This window comes from Prionailurus viverrinus, chromosome B1, assembly GCF_022837055.1.
Source record: "Prionailurus viverrinus isolate Anna chromosome B1, UM_Priviv_1.0, whole genome shotgun sequence".
Lineage (NCBI taxonomy): Eukaryota > Metazoa > Chordata > Mammalia > Carnivora > Felidae > Prionailurus > Prionailurus viverrinus.
This window is the reverse complement of record NC_062564.1, coordinates 43,404,841-43,423,959: the sequence shown is the minus strand read 5'-3', so window position 1 is coordinate 43,423,959 and position 19,119 is coordinate 43,404,841. Positions and strand designations below refer to the sequence as shown.

Below are 19,119 nucleotides of genomic sequence, written 5' to 3'. Positions count from 1 at the left end.
GGGTAAACGTGCCCTCACATATAAAGGGAGACCTATAAGACTCGTGACTGATCTCTCTTTTGAAACTTGGCAGGCCAGAAAGAATTGGCACGAGATTTTCAGGGTGCTAGACAGAAAAAATATGCAGCCAAGAATCCTTTATCCAGCAAGTCTGTCATTTAGAATAGAAGGAGAGATAAAGGTCTTCCCAAACAAACAAAAACTGAAGGAATTTGTCACCACTAAACCAGCCCTACAAGAGATCCTAAGGGGGACCCTGTGAGACAAAGTCCCAGAGACATCACTACAAGCATAAAACATACAGACATCACAATGACTCTAAACCCGTATCTTTCTATAATAACACTGAATGTAAATGGATTAAATGCGCCAACCAAAAGACATAGGGTATCAGAATGGATAAAAAAACAAGACCCATCTATTTGCTGTCTACAAGAGACTCATTTTAGACCTGAGGACACCTTTAGATTGAGAGTGAGGGGATGGAGAACTATTTATCATGCGACTGGAAGCCAAAAGAAAGCTGGAGTAGCCATACTTATATCAGACAAACTAGACTTTAAATTAAAGGCTGTAACAAGAGATGAAGAAGGACATTATATAATAGTTACAGGGTCTATCCATCAGGAAGAGCTAACAATTATAAATGTCTATGCACCGAATACCGGAGCCCCCAAATATATAAAACAATTACTCATAAACATAAGCAACCTTATTGATAAGAATGTGGTAATTGCAGGGGACTTTAATGCACCACTTACACAAATGGATAGATCATCTAGACACACGGTCAATAAAGAAACAAGGGCCCTGAATGAGACATTGGATCAGATGGACTTGACAGATATATTTAGAACTCTGCATCCCAAAGCAACAGAATATACTTTCTTCTCGAATGCACATGGAACATTCTCCAAGATAGATCATATACTGGGTCACAAAACAGCCCTTCATAAGTTTACAAGAATTGAAATTATACCATGCTTACTTTCAGACCACAATGCTATGAAGCTTGAAATCAACCACAGAAAAAAGTCTGGAAAACCTCCAAAAGCATGGAGGTTAAAGAACACCCTACTAACGAATGAGTGGGTCAACCAGGCAATTAGAGAAGAAATTAAAAAATATATGGAAACAAACGAAAATGAAAATACAACAATCCAAACGCTTTGGGACGCAGCAAAGGCAGTCCTGAGAGGAAAATACATTGCAATCCAGGCCTATCTCAAGAAACAAGAAAAATCCCAAATACAAAATCTAACAGCACACCTAAAGGAACTAGAAGCAGAACAGCAAAGGCAGCCTAAGCCCAGCAGAAGAAGAGAAATAATAAAGATCAGGGCAGAAATAAACAATATAGAAACTAAAAAAACTGTAGAGCAGATCAACGAAACCAAGAGTTGGTTTTTTGAAAAAATAAACAAAATTGACAAACCTCTAGCCAGGCTTCTCAAAAAGAAAAGGGAGATGACCCAAATAGATAAAATCATGAATGAAAATGGAATTATTACAACCAATCCCTCAGAGATACAAACAATTATCAGGGAATACTATGAAAAATTATATGCCAACAAACTGGACAACCTGGAAGAAATGGACAAATTCCTGAACAACCACACTCTTCCAAAACTCAATCAGGAGGAAATAGAAAGCTTGAACAGACCCATAACCAGCGAAGAAATTGAATCGGTTATCAAAAATCTCCCAACAAATAAGAGTCCAGGACCAGATGGCTTCCCAGGGGAGTTCTACCAGACGTTTAAAGCAGAGATAATACCTATCCTTCTCAAGCTATTCCAAGAAATAGAAAGGGAAGGAAAACTTCCAGACTCATTCTATGAAGCCAGTATTACTTTGATTCCTAAACCAGACAGAGACCCAGTAAAAAAAGAGAACTACAGGCCAATATCCCTGATGAATATGGATGCAAAAATTCTCAATAAGGTACTAGCAAATCGAATTCAACGGCATATAAAAAGAATTATTCACCATGATCAAGTGGGATTCATTCCTGGGATGCAGGGCTGGTTCAACATTCGCAAATCAATCAACGTGATACATCACATTAACAAAAAAAAAGAGAAGAACCATATGATCCTGTCAATCGATGCAGAAAAGGCCTTCGACAAAATCCAGCACCCTTTCTTAATAAAAACCCTTGAGAAAGTCGGGATAGAAGGAACATACTTAAAGATCATAAAAGCCATTTATGAAAAGCCCACAGCTAACATCATCCTCAACGGGGAAAAACTGAGAGCTTTTTCCCTGAGATCAGGAACACGACAAGGATGCCCACTCTCACCGCTGCTGTTTAACATAGTGCTGGAAGTTCTAGCATCAGCAATCAGACAACAAAAGGAAATCAAAGGCATCAAAATTGGCAAAGATGAAGTCAAGCTTTCGCTTTTTGCAGATGACATGATATTATACATGGAAAATCCGATAGACTCCACCAAAAGTCTGCTAGAACTGATACAGGAATTCAGCAAAGTTGCAGGCTACAAAATCAATGTACAGAAATCAGTTGCATTCTTATACACTAACAATGAAGCAACAGAAAGACAAATAAAGAAACTGATCCCATTCACAATTGCACCAAGAAGCATAAAATACCTAGGAATAAATCTAACCAAAGATGTAAAGGATCTGTATGCTGAAAATTATAGAAAGCTTATGAAGGAAATTGAAGAAGATTTAAAGAAATGGAAAGACATTCCCTGCTCATGGATTGGAAAAATAAATATTGTCAAAATGTCAATACTACCCAAAGCTATCTACACATTCAATGCAATCCCAATCAAAATTGCACCAGCATTCTTCTTGAAACTAGAACAAGCAATCCTAAAATTCATATGGAACCACAAAAGGCCCCGAATAGCCAAAGGAATTTTGAAGAAGAAGACCAAAGCAGGAGGCATCACAATCCCAGACTTTAGCCTCTACTACAAAGCTGTCATCATCAAGACAGCATGGTATTGGCACCAAAACAGACACATAGACCAATGGAATAGAATAGAAACCCCAGAACTAGACCCACAAACGTATGGCCAACTCATCTTTGACAAAGCAGGAAAGAACATCCAATGGAAAAAAGACAGCCTCTTTAACAAATGGTGCTGGGAGAACTGGACAGCAACATGCAGAAGGTTGAAACTAGACCACTTTCTCACACCATTCACAAAAATAAACTCAAAATGGATAAAGGACCTAAATGTGAGACAGGAAACCATCAAAACCTTAGAGGAGAAAGCAGGAAAAGACCTCTCTGACCTCAGCCGTAGCAATCTCTTACTGGACACATCCCCAAAGGCAAGGGAATTAAAAGCAAAAGTGAATTACTGGGACCTTATGAAGATAAAAAGCTTCTGCACAGCCAAGGAAACAACCAACAAAACTAAAAGGCAACCAACGGAATGGGAAAAGATATTCGCAAATGACATATCGGACAAAGGGCTAGTCTCCAAAATCTATAAAGAGCTCACCAAACTCCACACCCGAAAAACAAATAACCCAGTGAAGAAATGGGCAGAAAACATGAATAGACACTTCTCTAAAGAAGACATCCGGATGGCCAACAGGCACATGAAAAGATGTTCAGCGTCGCTCCTTATCAGGGAAATACAAATCAAAACCACACTCAGGTATCACCTCACGCCAGTCAGAGTGGCCAAAATGAACAAATCCGGAGACTATAGATGCTGGAGAGGATGTGGAGAAACGGGAACCCTCTTGCACTGTTGGTGGGAATGCAAATTGGTGCAGCCGCTCTGGAAAGCAGTGTGGAGGTTCCTCAGAAAATTAAAAATAGACCTACCCTATGACCCAGCAATAGCACTGCTAGGAATTTATCCAAGGGATACAGGAGCGCTGATGCATAGGGCCACGTGTACCCCAATGTTCATAGCAGCACTCTCAACAATAGCCAAATTATGGAAAGAGCCTAAATGTCCATCAACTGATGAATGGATAAAGAAATTGTGGTTTATATACACAATGGAATATTACGTGGCAATGAGAAAAAATGAAATATGGCCTTTCGTAGCAACGTGGATGGAACTGGAGAGTGTGATGCTAAGTGAAATAAGCCATACAGAGAAAGACAGATACCATATGGTTTCACTCTTATGTGGATCCTGAGAAACTTCACAGGAACCCATGGGGGAGGGGAAGGAAAAAAAAAAAAAAAAGAGGTTAGAATGGGAGAGAGCCAAAGCATAAGAGACTTAAAAACTGAGAACAAACTGAGGGTTGATGGGGGGTGGGAGGGAGGAGAGGGTGGGTGATGGGTATTGAGGAGGGCACCTTTTGGGATGAGCACTGGGTGTTGTATGGAAACCAATTTGTCAATAAATTTCATAAAAAAAAAAAAAAAAAAAAAAAAAAAAAAAAAAAAAAAAAAAAAAAAGAAATCTGGTCAAATAAAAACAAAATTTCTACTACAGGGAATCCTAATATTATATTATCTAGATTTTTAGAATGGAAATACAAACATGTCTCCCAACCTCATCAGACTGCATACTTATTTGCGTGAGTATAGTATTCCATTTTTGTATAGCATTAAACGAATAACCCAAAATGATTTCATATGTTAATTATGAAAATAAGCATTTAATGAATATATACTCTGTCCGATAAATTTGATAGACACCATGGGATGGGAAAAACATGTAAATTTAGAAGTCCTTGTTTTCAAGGAGCTAGTGTGAGGCAAGACTTAAAAACTTTTATCAACTGACATAAAATGACCTGATAAAAGTAAAATTACATGAAAATACTGAAATAACTAAAGAAGGTTAATGATGAGTGATATAATTTCTTTGGCTTTCCTTGTTATACTACTTGCTCTCTCTACATTTTTGTCTCCATTTGTTTTTTAAATAACATCAATATATAGAATTTATACATGCTCTAGAATCTAATGCACAGAAAAATCTATGCATCTTTAATGGATAAGTGAATAAGGAGATCACAGAAAACTGAATGTACAGGAAACCAGAATAAAAACTATAAACGTTAGTGCAGTAGCCTTTTGCATAAGCTATTAGGCCTTATCCTTATTACACTTCTGGAAGTTTATTAAATTTACAATTTACAAAATATCTAAATATTCTTAACATTGATTTGAAAAACATATATTTAAATAGTTTAATTCAGAGTAGCATAGTGCTTAGGACATAGTAATTGTTTAATAATTGTTGCTATGAAAATGATTATCATTAATAATACCATTCTTAAATGCAATTCTGAGGAAAATTATTATTTTTTAGCTTCAAGAAACATCCTACTTTTATAGGAGCCACATTTCCTGGGAAAATATGTAATAAGAATTATGCTGTAGGAGTTGCTCTGGTATGTAATTATTTTCCAAATCCTCATATTTTCATGTTTTAAAATTTTCTAAATATTTTAAATGAATAAGTATATTAGTTTAATCATCCTTTAATAGTTTTTATATTGCTAAATTGGAGCATTAATACTAAACTATATAATTGGTTTTAAAAACACAACTTTAAATTAAACTGATCACAATGCCATATTATTTTTAAAAAACATATTTGACTAAGTAAAAGTTTAATTGTTTTGAACAGTGGCATGCTTGTATCAATATTTATTATATAACCAATGTAATTTTAATGTTAATTATTAAACATATCAGCTTCTTACAACATTAATAATTGGTGTAAATTCATGTGCTTTTTTATTACATGACTTTTTTTTATTTTAACGTAACTTTTATTGCATTCAATTCTTTATTATGTTTGGGATGAGCAGACTGTTGGAGGAAGAAACAGCCATCAAATGTTCATAACTATTGTTTTTTGGCAAAGTAAAAATGATCTCCTACTACAGAATTATATTCCTTTTACAAGTTATATAAAAAATGGGGAAGGGAACTAAAAGTACTTCAGAAGTCTGCGCCAAGATTTTTTTTTTTACTGATCCGTTTGCACAATTGGTTGTGTTTTAGTAGCAAGTAAAATGAAGCAAATTGCTATTGACAGATATTTAAAATCAGTTCTAGGGCGCCTGGGTGGCTCAGTCGGTTGAGCGTCCGACTTCGACTCAGGTCACGATCTCACGGTCTGTGAGTTCCAGTCTCATGTCTGTGGGCTGTGCTGACAGCCCTGAGCCTAGAGCCTGGAGCGTGGAGCCTGCTTCAGATTCTCTCTCTCTCTCTCTCTCTCTCTCTCTCTCTCTCTCTCTCTGTCGGTCTCAAAAATAAATAAAACATTTAAAAATTAAAATCAGTTCTTCACTTGTTATTATTCCCATAAAGTACATATTGATTGATTAGATAAATCCAATAACAGTTGTGGGGTTGTTACTATGGGTAGAGAACAATCATACATTTCATAAGGATTTGTGTTTATTCTTAGTGCCTCATTTTGGTTTTCTCTCAGTGAAAACTTGAGGAAAGACCATCAGAAATTGTCCAGGTCTTCATTGTTGTTGTTAATTCTCCTTTGAAAACAATGTTTCATTGCTGAAGACTAATTTTTAGATCGTGTGTGTGTGTGTGTGTGTGTGTGTGTGTGTGTGAAGCAAATAAAGCAGACGATAATTATTGAGTATAAGTGGTTAGTATGTATGTTTTTCTGAGGCATTCTTTAAGACTTTAGTTTTGATTGGAATTTTTATAATAGGAATTTGTAAATAAAAAGGTGAATACATGAGTTAAGCAAGAATGCTATTAAAATATCAGTATAACATTAAAATATAAATATAAAAATAAATTATTTCTGATTGTGCCAACAAAAAAGAGTTTGAAGATTAGATTTCAAAAAGATAGCTACCAATCATAATATTCCAGAAGTTTTTTTAAAATTAAAAATTACTTCCTTGAATATTGTGGCTTTATGTCTTGAAATCACGGTAGTTTAAGTCCTCTGACTTTGTTCTTTGTCAGTACTACATTGTACATAACTTTGCGTTCTCATATAGATTTTAAAACCAGCTTTTCTAGTTACACACACACACACACATGCACACACACACACAGGCTTAGATTTTGATTGGGATGGTGTATAATTTATGAATGAATTAGAGGAAATGACATATTATCAACATTGGATCTTCCCATCCACTAACATGGTTTATGTCTCCATTATTGATGTCCTTAAAAATTCTCTGTGGAGATTTCATACATCTGCTAAATTTATTCATAGAGATTTTATATGTTCTGATGCTGTTGCAACTGGTATTGTTTAAATTTATCTTCCAATTTTTCACTGCTAGTGTATATATATGTGGTCTATTTATATATATTTTTTACATATGGCCTTGATGAATTTATATAGGAGATCCATTATTTTTTCCAGCTTTAATGAAATATAATTTTGCATATATCATTGTTTAAGATGTACAGCATAATGATTTTTTATATGTCTATGTTGTGAAATGTTTTCCACAGTTAGGTTAGTGAACATATCCATCACATCTCACATAATTGCCTTGTGTGTGTGTGTGTGTGTGTGTGTGTGTGTGTGGTAAGAACCTTTAAGATCTACTCTATTGGCAACTTGCAAATGTACAATACAGTACTGTTAATTATAGTCACTATGCTGTACATTGCATCTTCAGAAACTAGAAGTTTGTACTATTTAACCATTGGCACTTATTCCTGCCCCTAGAAACCACCACTCTGTTCTCTATTTCTAGGATTTTGGTTGTGTTAGACTCCACATATGAGGAGATCATACAATATTTGTCTTTCTCTGTCTTATTTCACTTAACATAATGCTCTCAAGATTCATACATGTTGTCACAAATGGCAGGATTTCCTCCTTTTTTATGACTGAATATTATGTATATATGAATATATATCACAATTTATTTATCCATTCATCTATCAGTGGACACTTAGGTTGTTATTATGTCTTGACTATTGTGAATAGGGCTGCAGTGAACGTGGGGTAAAAATGTCTCCTTGAGGCAAAGGGTTTTATTTTTTCCAGATATATACCTAGAAGTGGAATTTATGATTCATATGATAGACCTATTTTTACTTTTTTCAGGAATCTCCTCACTGTTTTCCATAGTGGTGGTACCCATGTACATCAGCAGTGTACAAGGGTTCCATTTTTTCCACCAGCATTTATTATCTATTTTCTTTTAGATAATAGTGATTCTATTAGGTGTGAGGTGATATCTCTTGTGGTTTTGATTTGTAATTCCCGGATGATTAGTGATGCTGACCATGTACCTTTTCACGTACCTGTTGGCCATTTGAATATCCTCTTTGGAGACATGTCTATTCAGGTTCTTAGACCATTTCTTAATCAGATTATTTGGGTTTTGGTAGTGAGCTGTATGTGTTCCTAATATATTTTGAATATTAACCGCTTATCAAATCTATAGTTTGAAAATATTTTTCCCAATATCTAGGTTGCCTTTTCATTCTATTGATTGGTATTTTGCTGTGCAGAACCTTTTATGTTAAATAAGTACTACTTATTTTTGCTTTTGTGGTTTTGTGTTATATCCATAAAATCATTGTGTAGACCAATGTCAAGGAGATTTTTCACTATGCTTTCTTATAGGAGTTTTATGATTTCACTTCTTACGTTTAAGTATTTAGTTCATTTTCAGGTAATTTTAGGAAGTAGTGTGAGATAGAGGTCCAGTTTTGTTATTTGCATGTGAATATCCAGTTTTCCCAACATAATTTACTGAGGAGACTATCTTTTCTCAAGTGAGTGTTCTCAGCTCCCTTGATAAATATTAGTTGACCATATACATGGAAGGGTTTATTTCTGGGCTATCTGTTCTGTTCCACTGGTCTTTGAGTCTGTTTTTATGGCACTAACACTTTTTGATTACTATAGGTTTACCATATAGTTTGAAAACAGTAAGTTTGATGCTTCCACCATTGCTCTTTTTTGAGGGAGAGCTTAAACAACCAATATTGTCACAATTCTGGATGCAAGAAAGTCTAACATCAAGGTGCTGGCAGATACAGTGTATGGTGAAAGCTGAATTCTTGATTCATAGACAACTTTTTCTTTTTGGTACTTATGTTTTTTTGTTTCAGTTTTTATCTAATTCTAGTTGGCTAACATATAGTATAATATTTGTTTAGGAGTAGAATTTAGTGAACCATCACTTACAGATAACACCCAGTGCTCACCACAACAGACGACCTCCTTAATACCCACCACCCATTTAGCCCATTCCCTACCCATCTCCCCTCCAGCAACTCTGTTTTTTGTCCTTGGTTAAGGCTCTCTTATGGTCTTTGTCTTGCTTTGACTGACTTATTTCGCTTAGCATAATACACTCTAGATCCATCCATGTCGTTGCAAATGGCAAATTTTCATTCTTTTTGATCACCGAGTAGTATTCCATTGTGTAAATATATACCACATCTTTTTTATCCATTCATCAGTTGATAGACATTTGTGCTCTTTTACTAATTTGGCTATTGTTGATAATGATGCTATAAACGTTGGGGTGCATGTGTCCTTGTGAATCACTATTTTTGTATCATTTGGGTAAATTCCTAGTAGTACAATTGCTGGGTCATAGGGTAGTTCTATTTTTAACTTTTTGAGAAACCTCCGTACTGTTCTCCAGAAGGACTGCACCAGTTTGCATTACCACCAACAGTGTAAGAGGGTTCCCCTTTTCCTACATCTTTGCCAACATTTGTTCTTTCTTGTATTGTTAATTTTAGATATTCTGACAGGTATGAGGTGGTATCTCATCATATATACTAACCCCTTATCAGATGTGTCATTTACAAATATCTTCTCCCATTCCATGGATCGCCTTTTAGTTTTATTGATTATTTTCTTTAATATGCAGAAGATTTCTTTTTTTTTTTTTATCTTGATGAGGTCCCAATAGTTCATTTTTGCTTTTGTTTCCCTTGCCTCTGGAGATGTATCTTACTACATACTAGAAGTTGTTAGAGCTGAGGTCAAAGAGGATGCTGCCTGTGTTTTCTTCTAGGATTTTGATGATTTCCTATCTCACATTTAGGTCTTTCATCCATTTTGAGTTTATTTTTGTGTATGGTGTAAGAAAGTGGTCCAGGTTCATTCTTCTGCATGTCGCTGTCCAGTTTTCCCAACACCATTTGTTGAAAACACTGTCTTTTTTCCATTGGATATTCTTGCCTGCTTTGTTGAAGATTAATTGACCATAGGGTTGTGGTTTCATTTCAGGGTTTTATTCTATTCCATGGATCTACATGTTTGTTTTTGTGCCAGTACCATACTGTCTTGATGAGTACAGCTTTGTGCTTGAAGTCAGGAGTTGTGATGTTCCAGCTTTGCTTTTCCTTTCCAAGATTGCTTTAGTTCTTTGGGATCTTTTGTGATTTCATACAAATTTTAGGTTTATTTTTTTTAGCTCTGTGAAAAATGCTATTGGTATTTTGATAGGGATTGCAATACATGTGTACATTGCCTTGGGTAGTATAGACATTTTAACAATATTTGTTCTTCCAATCCATGAGCATGGGATGTTTTATCATTTCTCTGTGCCATCTTCAGTTTCTTTCATCAGTGTTCTATATTCTTCAGAGGACAGATCTTTACCTCTTTGGTTAGGTTTATTCCTAGGTATCTTATGGTTTTTGGTGCAAGTATAAATGGGATTGATTCTTTGATTTCTTTCTTCTGTTTCATTAGTGGTGTATAGAAGTGCAACAGTTTTGGTATGTTGATTTTGTATCCTGTGATTTGGTTGAACTTATGTTTTGGTTCTAGACATTTTCTAGTGGATTCTTTTGGGTTTTCTATATAGAGTATCATGTCATCTACAAATAGTGAAAGTTTGATTTCTTCCTTGCTGATTTTAATGCCTTTTATTTCTTTTTTTTGTCTGATTGCTGACTTCCAGTACTATGTTAGGTAACAGTGGTGAGAGTGGATATCAGGTTTGTTCCTGACCATAGAGGAAGAGTTCTCAGGTTTTCCCCATTGAGGATGATGTTAGCTGTGGGTTTTTTGTATATGGCTTTAATGATATTGAGGTATGTTCCCTGTATCCCTATTTTGTTGAGGGTTTTTATGAAGAATGGATGCTGCATTCTGTCAAATTCTTTTTTGAATCTATTGAAGGATCATATGGTTCTTATTCTTTCTTTATTAATGTGGTGTATCACGTTGATTAATTTGGAAATATTGAACCACTCTTGCAGACCACAACTAAATCCCATTTGATTGTGGTGTGTAATTCTTTTAATGTACTGTTGGATATGATTTGCTATTATCTTGTTAGAAAATTTTGCATCCATATTAATTAGGGATATTGGCCCCATAATTTTCTATTTTAGTGGAGTCCTTGTCTGGTTTTGGATTGAAGGTAATTCTGGCTTTGGAGAATGAGTTTGGAAGTTTTCCCTCCATTTCCACGTTTTGGAACAGTTTGAGAAGATCAGGTATTATTTCTTCTTTAATTTCTGGTATAAATCCTCCAGGAAGCCATCTGTCCCTGGACTTTTGTCTATTGGGAAATGTTTGGTTACTTACTCAGTCTTTGCTAGTTATGGATCTGTTCAAATTTTCTATTCTTCTTGTTTCAGTTTTGGTAGTTTATATGTTTCTATGGAAAATTCTTTCCATTTCTTCTAATTGCTCAATTTGTTGGCATATAATTTTTCATAATATTCTCTTATAATTAATTGTACTTCTGTGATGTTATCTCATTTGTGATTTTACTTATTTAGATCCTTTCTCTTTCTTTTTGGTAAGTCTGGCTAGGGGTTTATCAATATTATTAATTTTTTTTAAACAACCAGTTCCTAGCTTCATTGATCTTTTATACTTTTTAAAAATTCTATGTCATTTATTTCTGCTCTAGTTTATATTATTTCCCTTCTTTTGCTGGATTTAGGCTTTATTTGCTATTCCTTTTCTAGCTCCTTTAGGTGTAAGGTTAGGTTGTGTGCTTGAGACTTTTCCTTCTTCTTCAGAAAGCTCTGTATTGCTATATACTTCCCTCTTAGGACTGCTTTTGCTGTATCCTGAAAGTTTTGGACCGTTGTGTTTTCATTTTCATTGGTTTCCATGTATTTATTTATTCTTTAATTTCTTGGTTAACCCATTAAGTCTTTAGTAGGATGTTCTTTATCCTGCATTTATTTTTGGGCTTTCCAAATGTTTTCTTGTGGTTGACTTCCAAGTTTCATAGCATATTGGTTAGAAAATATGCATGTTATGACCTCAGTCTTTTTGTATTGTTGAGGCCTGATTTGTGACCCAGCATATGATCTCTTCTGGAGAATGTCCCATATGCACTAGAAAAAAATGTGTATTCTGCTCCTTTAGGATGATATATATGTGTTAAGTCCATCTGGTCCAGTGTGTCATTCAAAGCCATTGTTTCCTTTTTGATTTTCTGCTTAGATGATCTATCCATTGTTGTAGTGGGGTGTTAAGGTCCCCACTATTACTGTATTGATATCAATGAGTTTTGTATTTGTTATTTATTACTTTTTTTAGAGAGAGAGAAAGTGTGAGTGGGGAGAGAGGCAGAGAGAGAGAGAGAGAGAGAGAGAGAGAGAGAATCTCACACAAGCTCCATGTTTTCACAGATAGACCCCTTTATTATGATATAGTACCATTTTTCATCTCTTGTTCCAGTCTTTGTTTAAAATCTAGTTTGTCTGATATAAGTACAGCTACTCCTGCTTTCTTTTGATGTCTCATAGCTTGATAGATGGTTCTCCATCCCTTCCCATTCACTCTGCAGGTGTCTTAGGTCTAAAATGAGTCTCTTGTAGGCACCATATAGATGGGTTTCATTTTTTTAAATCTGTTCTGATACCATATGTCCTTTGATTGGAGCATTTAATCCATTTACATTCAGAGTGATTACTGGTAGATATGAACTCATATACTGTCCAGGGCCTTGCACTTCAGGAAGTGTTTCTGGTATATGCTATGTGCACTTTGCTGTTGTGTTTTCACTGCTCTTAACTACTGATCAGTCCTCTGAAGGGTTTTTCCTTGTCTGCAGCGGGTATTATTTGGACCTTGTCCACTGTGTGGTGACAAGTGTGCACCATTCACTGAAGTCCATTGGTGCTGATGGGCAGGGGTAGAAATTGTGTCAGCCAGCTCTATCATCTTGGAGAGGGGAGTTCATGCCCACCACTGTTCAGGAATTCCCCACAGAAGAGCAAATAACCTCCCCTCAATTGTCCCAGGCATCCTTCAGATCTTTTACTTCACTCTGTCTTTGTCTGAGCCATCTGCCCACCTGGTATAACAGTGCTCCTGTGTTTTATCTCTGGCACACGAGCTGTGTTTCAAAACTTCAAATTTTAGGGACCCACTGCAGCACAGATTTGTGCTGATCTTTTGGGGGAGGTCTTGCTGTGCTGTGGCTGGTGCCAGTTTGTCCCAGAAGAGAAGTCGCGTGAATGTACAGGGGCTTGGAGTTTATGGTAAAGAACAGCACAAAGCCAGAGTTCAGGTTAGCTGCCCTCAGCGGGTGCCTCTGTTCCTATGCTAATGAATGGGGAAGCTCAATGGTGCCCACCAGCTCTATTGTCCCCAGAAAAGCAGTGCCATCTTTCCCAAATGCACTCTAAGAAGGGGCACTGTCCCTTCCAGTGGGACCCAGGGGATATTCAGACCACGCTATCTGCTCCAGGGCCTCTGTACCCCTTCTCCACTGGAGCACCTCTATACCCACCAGACTCCACCCTGTGATGGTGCGGACTCATAAAACTTAAGACTTTGGGCTATGCTGCTTGTAAAAACTTGCAATCATCAGTCCCTCTTGTTTTGCCCATCTGTGATTTGGGGGATGTGTTTTTATTGTGCAATGCCCTGCACCCTGTTTTTTCTCTCTCTTTCCTCTCTCCTTGATCAGGGCTTCCTCCCCTCCACTGCATGGGTGATTATGGGTGATTCTTTTCCCCCCCAGTCACATCTCTGAACCTCCTGCCTTCCATGATGTGGCCTCTTTTCTCCCTCTAGTTGTGCAGTTTGTTCTCTCAGTCCTCAGATTGATTTCCTGGGTTTTCAGAATGATTTGGCATTTATCTAGCTGTGTTTGAGGGAAAAGGCAATTCTAGGGTCCCCCTACTATTCTCCCATCTTAACTCCTGGTCTAGAAGGGGAATATGGGCATTTTAACAATATTAATTCTTCCAGTCATAGAATATCTTTCCACTTATTTGTGTCATCTTAAGTTTCTTTCATCAATATCTTATAGTTTCAATGTGCAGGTTTCTCATCTTCTCAGTTAAATTTATTCCTAGATATTGGGGCACGTGGGTGGCTCAGTCAGTTAACTGTCCGACTCCGACTTACATCATGACTCGTGGTTTGTGGGTTTGAGTCCCAGGTCACACTCTGTGCTGAAAGCCTGGAGTCTGGAGCCTGCTTCAGATTCTGTGTCTCCCTCTCTCTTTGCCCCTTCCTTGCTCATGCCCTCTCTCTCTCTCAAAAATAAAATGAACATTTAAAAAATTAAAAAAATTATTCCCAGCTATTTTATTCTTTTTAATGCAATTGTAAATGGGATTGTTTTCTTAACTTCTCTTTCTGATAGTTAGTTATTAGTGTATAGAAATGCTGCAGATTTCTATATATTGATTTTGTACACTGCAACTTTACTGAATTTATTAGTTCTAGCAGTTATTTTTTTTTTTGGTAGAGTTTTAAGGTTTTCTATATTTGCAAATAATCACTGTTTACTTCTTTCAATTGGATGCCTTTTTTTTCTTGCCTAATTTCTTTGGCTAGGACTTTCAATACTATGTTAAATAAAAGTAACAGTAATGGAATTCCTGTCTTGTTTGTGATCTTAGAGAAAAAGCTCTCAGTTGTTCACCTTTGAGTATGATAGCTGTGAGCTTGCCATATATGGCCTTTATTATGTTAAGGTACGTTCCCTCTAAACTCACTTTGATGAGCAATTTTAATCATAAATTGATGTTGAATTTTATCTTCTATTCATTGTCCTGTTTTTTCTTTTTTAATCTTTCTCTTTTTTGTCTTCTATGGTTTTCATTGTACATTTCATGGGATTCCATTTCCTCTCCTCTCATCATATCATCAGTTATATTAAGAAACCTACTTAAGCATTTGTCCTAGAGTTTACATATACACTTGCAACTAACTTAATTGTAATGTAGTTTTAATTAACTAGACTAAGCTAACTGAACTAAAATAGCACTAATCTAGATGGGAAAAAAATTTAAGGTTACCTAGGATTTATTTTCATCAGATATTAAAAGACATACAGACATGTTAATGACTGTCATGGAAGAGGGGAAGATGGCGGCATAGGAGGACCCTGGGCTCACCTCTTCCTGCTGGTCACATAGATTCCACCTACACCTGCCTAAATAACCCAGAAAACTGCCAGAAGACTAGCAGAACGGATTCTCTGGAGCCAAGCACAGAGGAGAGGCCCATGGAAGAGGGTAGGAGGGCGGAGAGGCGGTGCTGGATACACGGACTGGAGGGAGGGAGCTGGGGCAGAGGGGCAGCCCGCCGGCCAAGCAGAGGTCCCAAGTCTGGCTTGCAAAAGTGGAGTGGCCGGACGGAGTGTGTTCGGACAACAAGTGGGACTTAACATCTGGAAGGTTATAAGCTAACAGCTGTGCTCGGAGAGTGGGAGGGCTGGAGGACAACGAGAAGGAGAGTTGTTGAGCCCTGGACAACAGAGCTCAGCTTGGCCAGGAGCAAAGGTGCTTGCCAGCGCCATCTCCCTCGCCCATCCCCCAGCCGAAACCACAAAGGGAACCAGTTCCTGTCAGAGACCTTGCTTGCACCCCGCAAACACCCAACGCTGTGCTTCTGCGGATCCATACCTCCTGCGGCTGGTCTGACTCCCTCCCGGTGCCACAGGGCTCCTCCTGAAGCAGATCACGAAAGATAAGCAAGCCGAACCTACCCCTCCCGCCCCAGTGCAACTTGCTGATCCACCCCAGCTAATACGCCAGATCCCCAGCACCACAAGCCTGGCAGTGTACAAGTAGCACAGACGGACCATGCCACTCCACAGTGAATCCCACCCCTAGGAGGGGGGAAGAAAAGGTACACATCAGTCTGACTGTGTCCCCAGTGGTAGGCTGGGGGCAGACATCAGGTCTGACTGAGGCTCTGCCCACCAATGCAAGTTATTCAAGACAGCACAGGGGAAGTGCCCTGCAGTTCTGCACCACTCCAGGGACTATCCAAAATGACAAAAGGGAAGAATTCCCCTCAAAAGAATCTCCAGGAAATAACGACAGCTAACGAATTGATCAAAAAGGATTTAACCACTATAACAGAAAGTGAATTTAGAATAATAGTCATAAAATTAATCGTTGGGCTTGAAAACAGTATAAAGGACAGCAGAGAATCTCTTGCTACAGAGATCAAGGGACTAAGGAACAGCCAGGAGGAGCTAAAAAATGCTATAAATGAGCTGCAAAATAAAATGGAGACAACCACAGCTCGGATTGAAGAGGCAGAGGAGAGAATAGGTGAACTAGAAGATAAAGTTATGGAAAAAGAGGAAGCTGAGAAAAAGAGAGATAAAAAAAAATCCAGGAGTATTAGGGGAAAATTAGAGAACTAAGTGATGCACTAAAGAGAAATAATCTACACATAATTGGTGTTACAGAGGAGGAAGAGAGAGGGAAAGGTGCTGAAGGGGTACTTGAGAAATCATAGCTGAGAACTTCCCGGATCTGGGGAAGGAAAAAGACATTGAAATCCAAGAGGCACAGAGAACTCCCTTCAGATGTAACTTGAATCAATCTTCTGCATGACATATCATAGTGAAACTGGCAAAATACAGGGATAAAGAGAAAATTCGGAAAGCAGCTAGGGATAAACGTGCTCTAACATATAAAGGGAGACCGATAAGACTCGTGACGGATCTGTCTACTGAAACTTGGCAGGCCAGAAAGGAATGGCAGGAAATCTTCAATGTGATTAACAGAAAAAATATGCAGCCGAGAATCCTTTATCCAACAAGTCTGTCATTTAGAATAGAAGGAGAGATTAAGGTCTTCCCAAACAAACAAAAACTGAAGGAATTTGTCACCACTAAACCAGCCCTACAAGAGATCCTAAAGGGGATCCTGTGAGACAAAGTACCAGAGACATCGCTACAAGCATGAAACCTACGGACATCACAATGACTCTAAACCCATATCTTTCTATAATAACACAATGTAAATGGACTAAATGCGCCAACAAAAAGACATAGGGTATCAGAATGGATAAAAAAACAAGACCCATCTATTTACTGTCTACAAGAGACTCATTTTAGACCTGAGGACACCTTCAGATTGAAAGTGAGGGGATGGAGAACTATTTATCATGCTACTGGAAGCCAAAAGAAAGCTGGAGTAGCCATACTTATATCAGACACACTAGACTTTAAATTAAAGGCTGTAACAAGAGATGAAGAAGACCATTATATAATAATTACAGGGTCTATCCATCAGGAAGAGCTAACAATTATAAATGTCTATGCGCTGAATACAGGAGCCCCCAAATATATAAAACACTTACAAACATAAACAATCTTATTTATAAGAATGTGGTAATTGCCGGGGACTTTAACACTCCACTTACAGAAATGGATAGATCATCTAGACACATGGTCAATAAAGAAACAAGGGCCCTGAATGAGACATTGGATCAGATGGACTTGACAGATATATTTAGAACTCTGCATCCCAAAGCAACAGAATATACTTTCTTCTCGAGTGCACATGGAACATTCTCCAAGATAGATCATATACTGGGTCACAAAAGAGCCCTTCATAGGTATACAAGAATTGAGATCATACCATGCATACTTTCAGACCACAATGCTATGAAGCTTGAAATCAACCACAGGAAAAAGTCTGGAAAACCTCCAAAAGCATGGAGGTTAAAGAACACCCCACTAAAGAATGAATGGGTCAACCAGGCATTTAGAGAAGAAATTAAAAAATATATGGAAACAAATGAAAGTGAAAACACAACAATCCAAATGCTTTGGGATGCAGAAAAGGCAGTCCTGAGAGGAAAATACATTGCAATCCAGGCCTATCTCAAGAAACAAGAAAAATCCCAAATACAAAATCTAACAGCACACCTAAAGGAAATAGAAGCAGAACAGCAAAGACAGCCTAAACCCAGCAGAAGAAGAGAAATAATGAAGATCAGAGCAGAAATAAACAATATAGAATCTAAAAAAAAACTGTAGAGCAGAACAATGAAACCAAGAGTTGGTTTTTTGAAAAAAATAAACAAAATTGATAAGCCTCTAACCAAGATTCTCAAAAGGAAAAAGGAGATGACCCAAATAGATAAAATCATGAATGAAAATGGGATTATTACAACCAATCCCTCAGAGATACAAGCAATTATCAGGGAATACTATGAAAAATTATATGCCAACAAATTGGACAACCTGGAAGAAATGGACAAATTCCTGAACACCCACACACTTCCAAAAGTCAATCAGGAGGAATGAGAAAGCTTGAACAGACCCATAACCAGCGAAGAAATTGAATCAGTCATCAAAAATCTCCCAACAAACAAGAGTCCAGGACCCGATGGCCTCCCAGGGGAGTTCTACCAGACGTTTAAAGCAGAGAGAATACTTATCCTTCTCAAGCTATTCCAAAAAATAGAAAGGGAAGGAAAACTTCCAGACTCATTCTATGAAGCCAGTATTACTTTGATTCCTAAACCAGACAGGGACCCAGTAAAAAAAGAGAACTACAGGCCAATATCCCTGATGAATATGGATGCAAAAATTCTCAATAAGATACTAACAAATCGAATTCAACAGCATATAAAAAGAATTATTCACCATGGTCAAGTGGGATTCATTCCTGGGATGCAGGGCTGGTTCAACATTCGCAAATCAATCAACGTGATACATCACATTAATAAAAGAAAAGATAAGAACCATATGATCCTGTCAATCGATGCAGAAAAGGCATTTGACAAAATTCAGCAACGTTTCTTAATAAAAACCCTTGAGACAGTCGGGATAGAAGGAACATACTTAAAGATCATAAAAGCCATTTATGAAAAGCCCACAGCTAACATCATCCTCAACGGGGAAAAACTGAGAGCTTTTTCCCTGAGATCAGGAACACGACAGGGATGTCCACTCTCACCGCTGTTGTTTAACATAGTGCTGGAAGTTCTAGCATCA

At 37.4% G+C, this 19,119-nt stretch overlaps 1 protein-coding gene across 7 annotated transcripts in view; it reads left to right on the top strand.

Annotated features, from left to right (window-relative positions):
* Nucleotides 1-19,119, top strand: part of LOC125164624 (disintegrin and metalloproteinase domain-containing protein 5-like) — a 132,100-nt gene that overhangs the window by 42,290 nt on the left and 70,691 nt on the right. For all 7 annotated transcript variants that reach the window (XM_047857456.1, XM_047857455.1, XM_047857459.1 and 4 more), the window contains 2 exons: nucleotides 4,414-4,527; nucleotides 5,268-5,349. In XM_047857456.1, coding sequence (XP_047713412.1) covers nucleotides 4,414-4,527; nucleotides 5,268-5,349 — 196 coding nt within the window. The remainder of the gene's footprint in view (nucleotides 1-4,413; nucleotides 4,528-5,267; nucleotides 5,350-19,119) is intronic.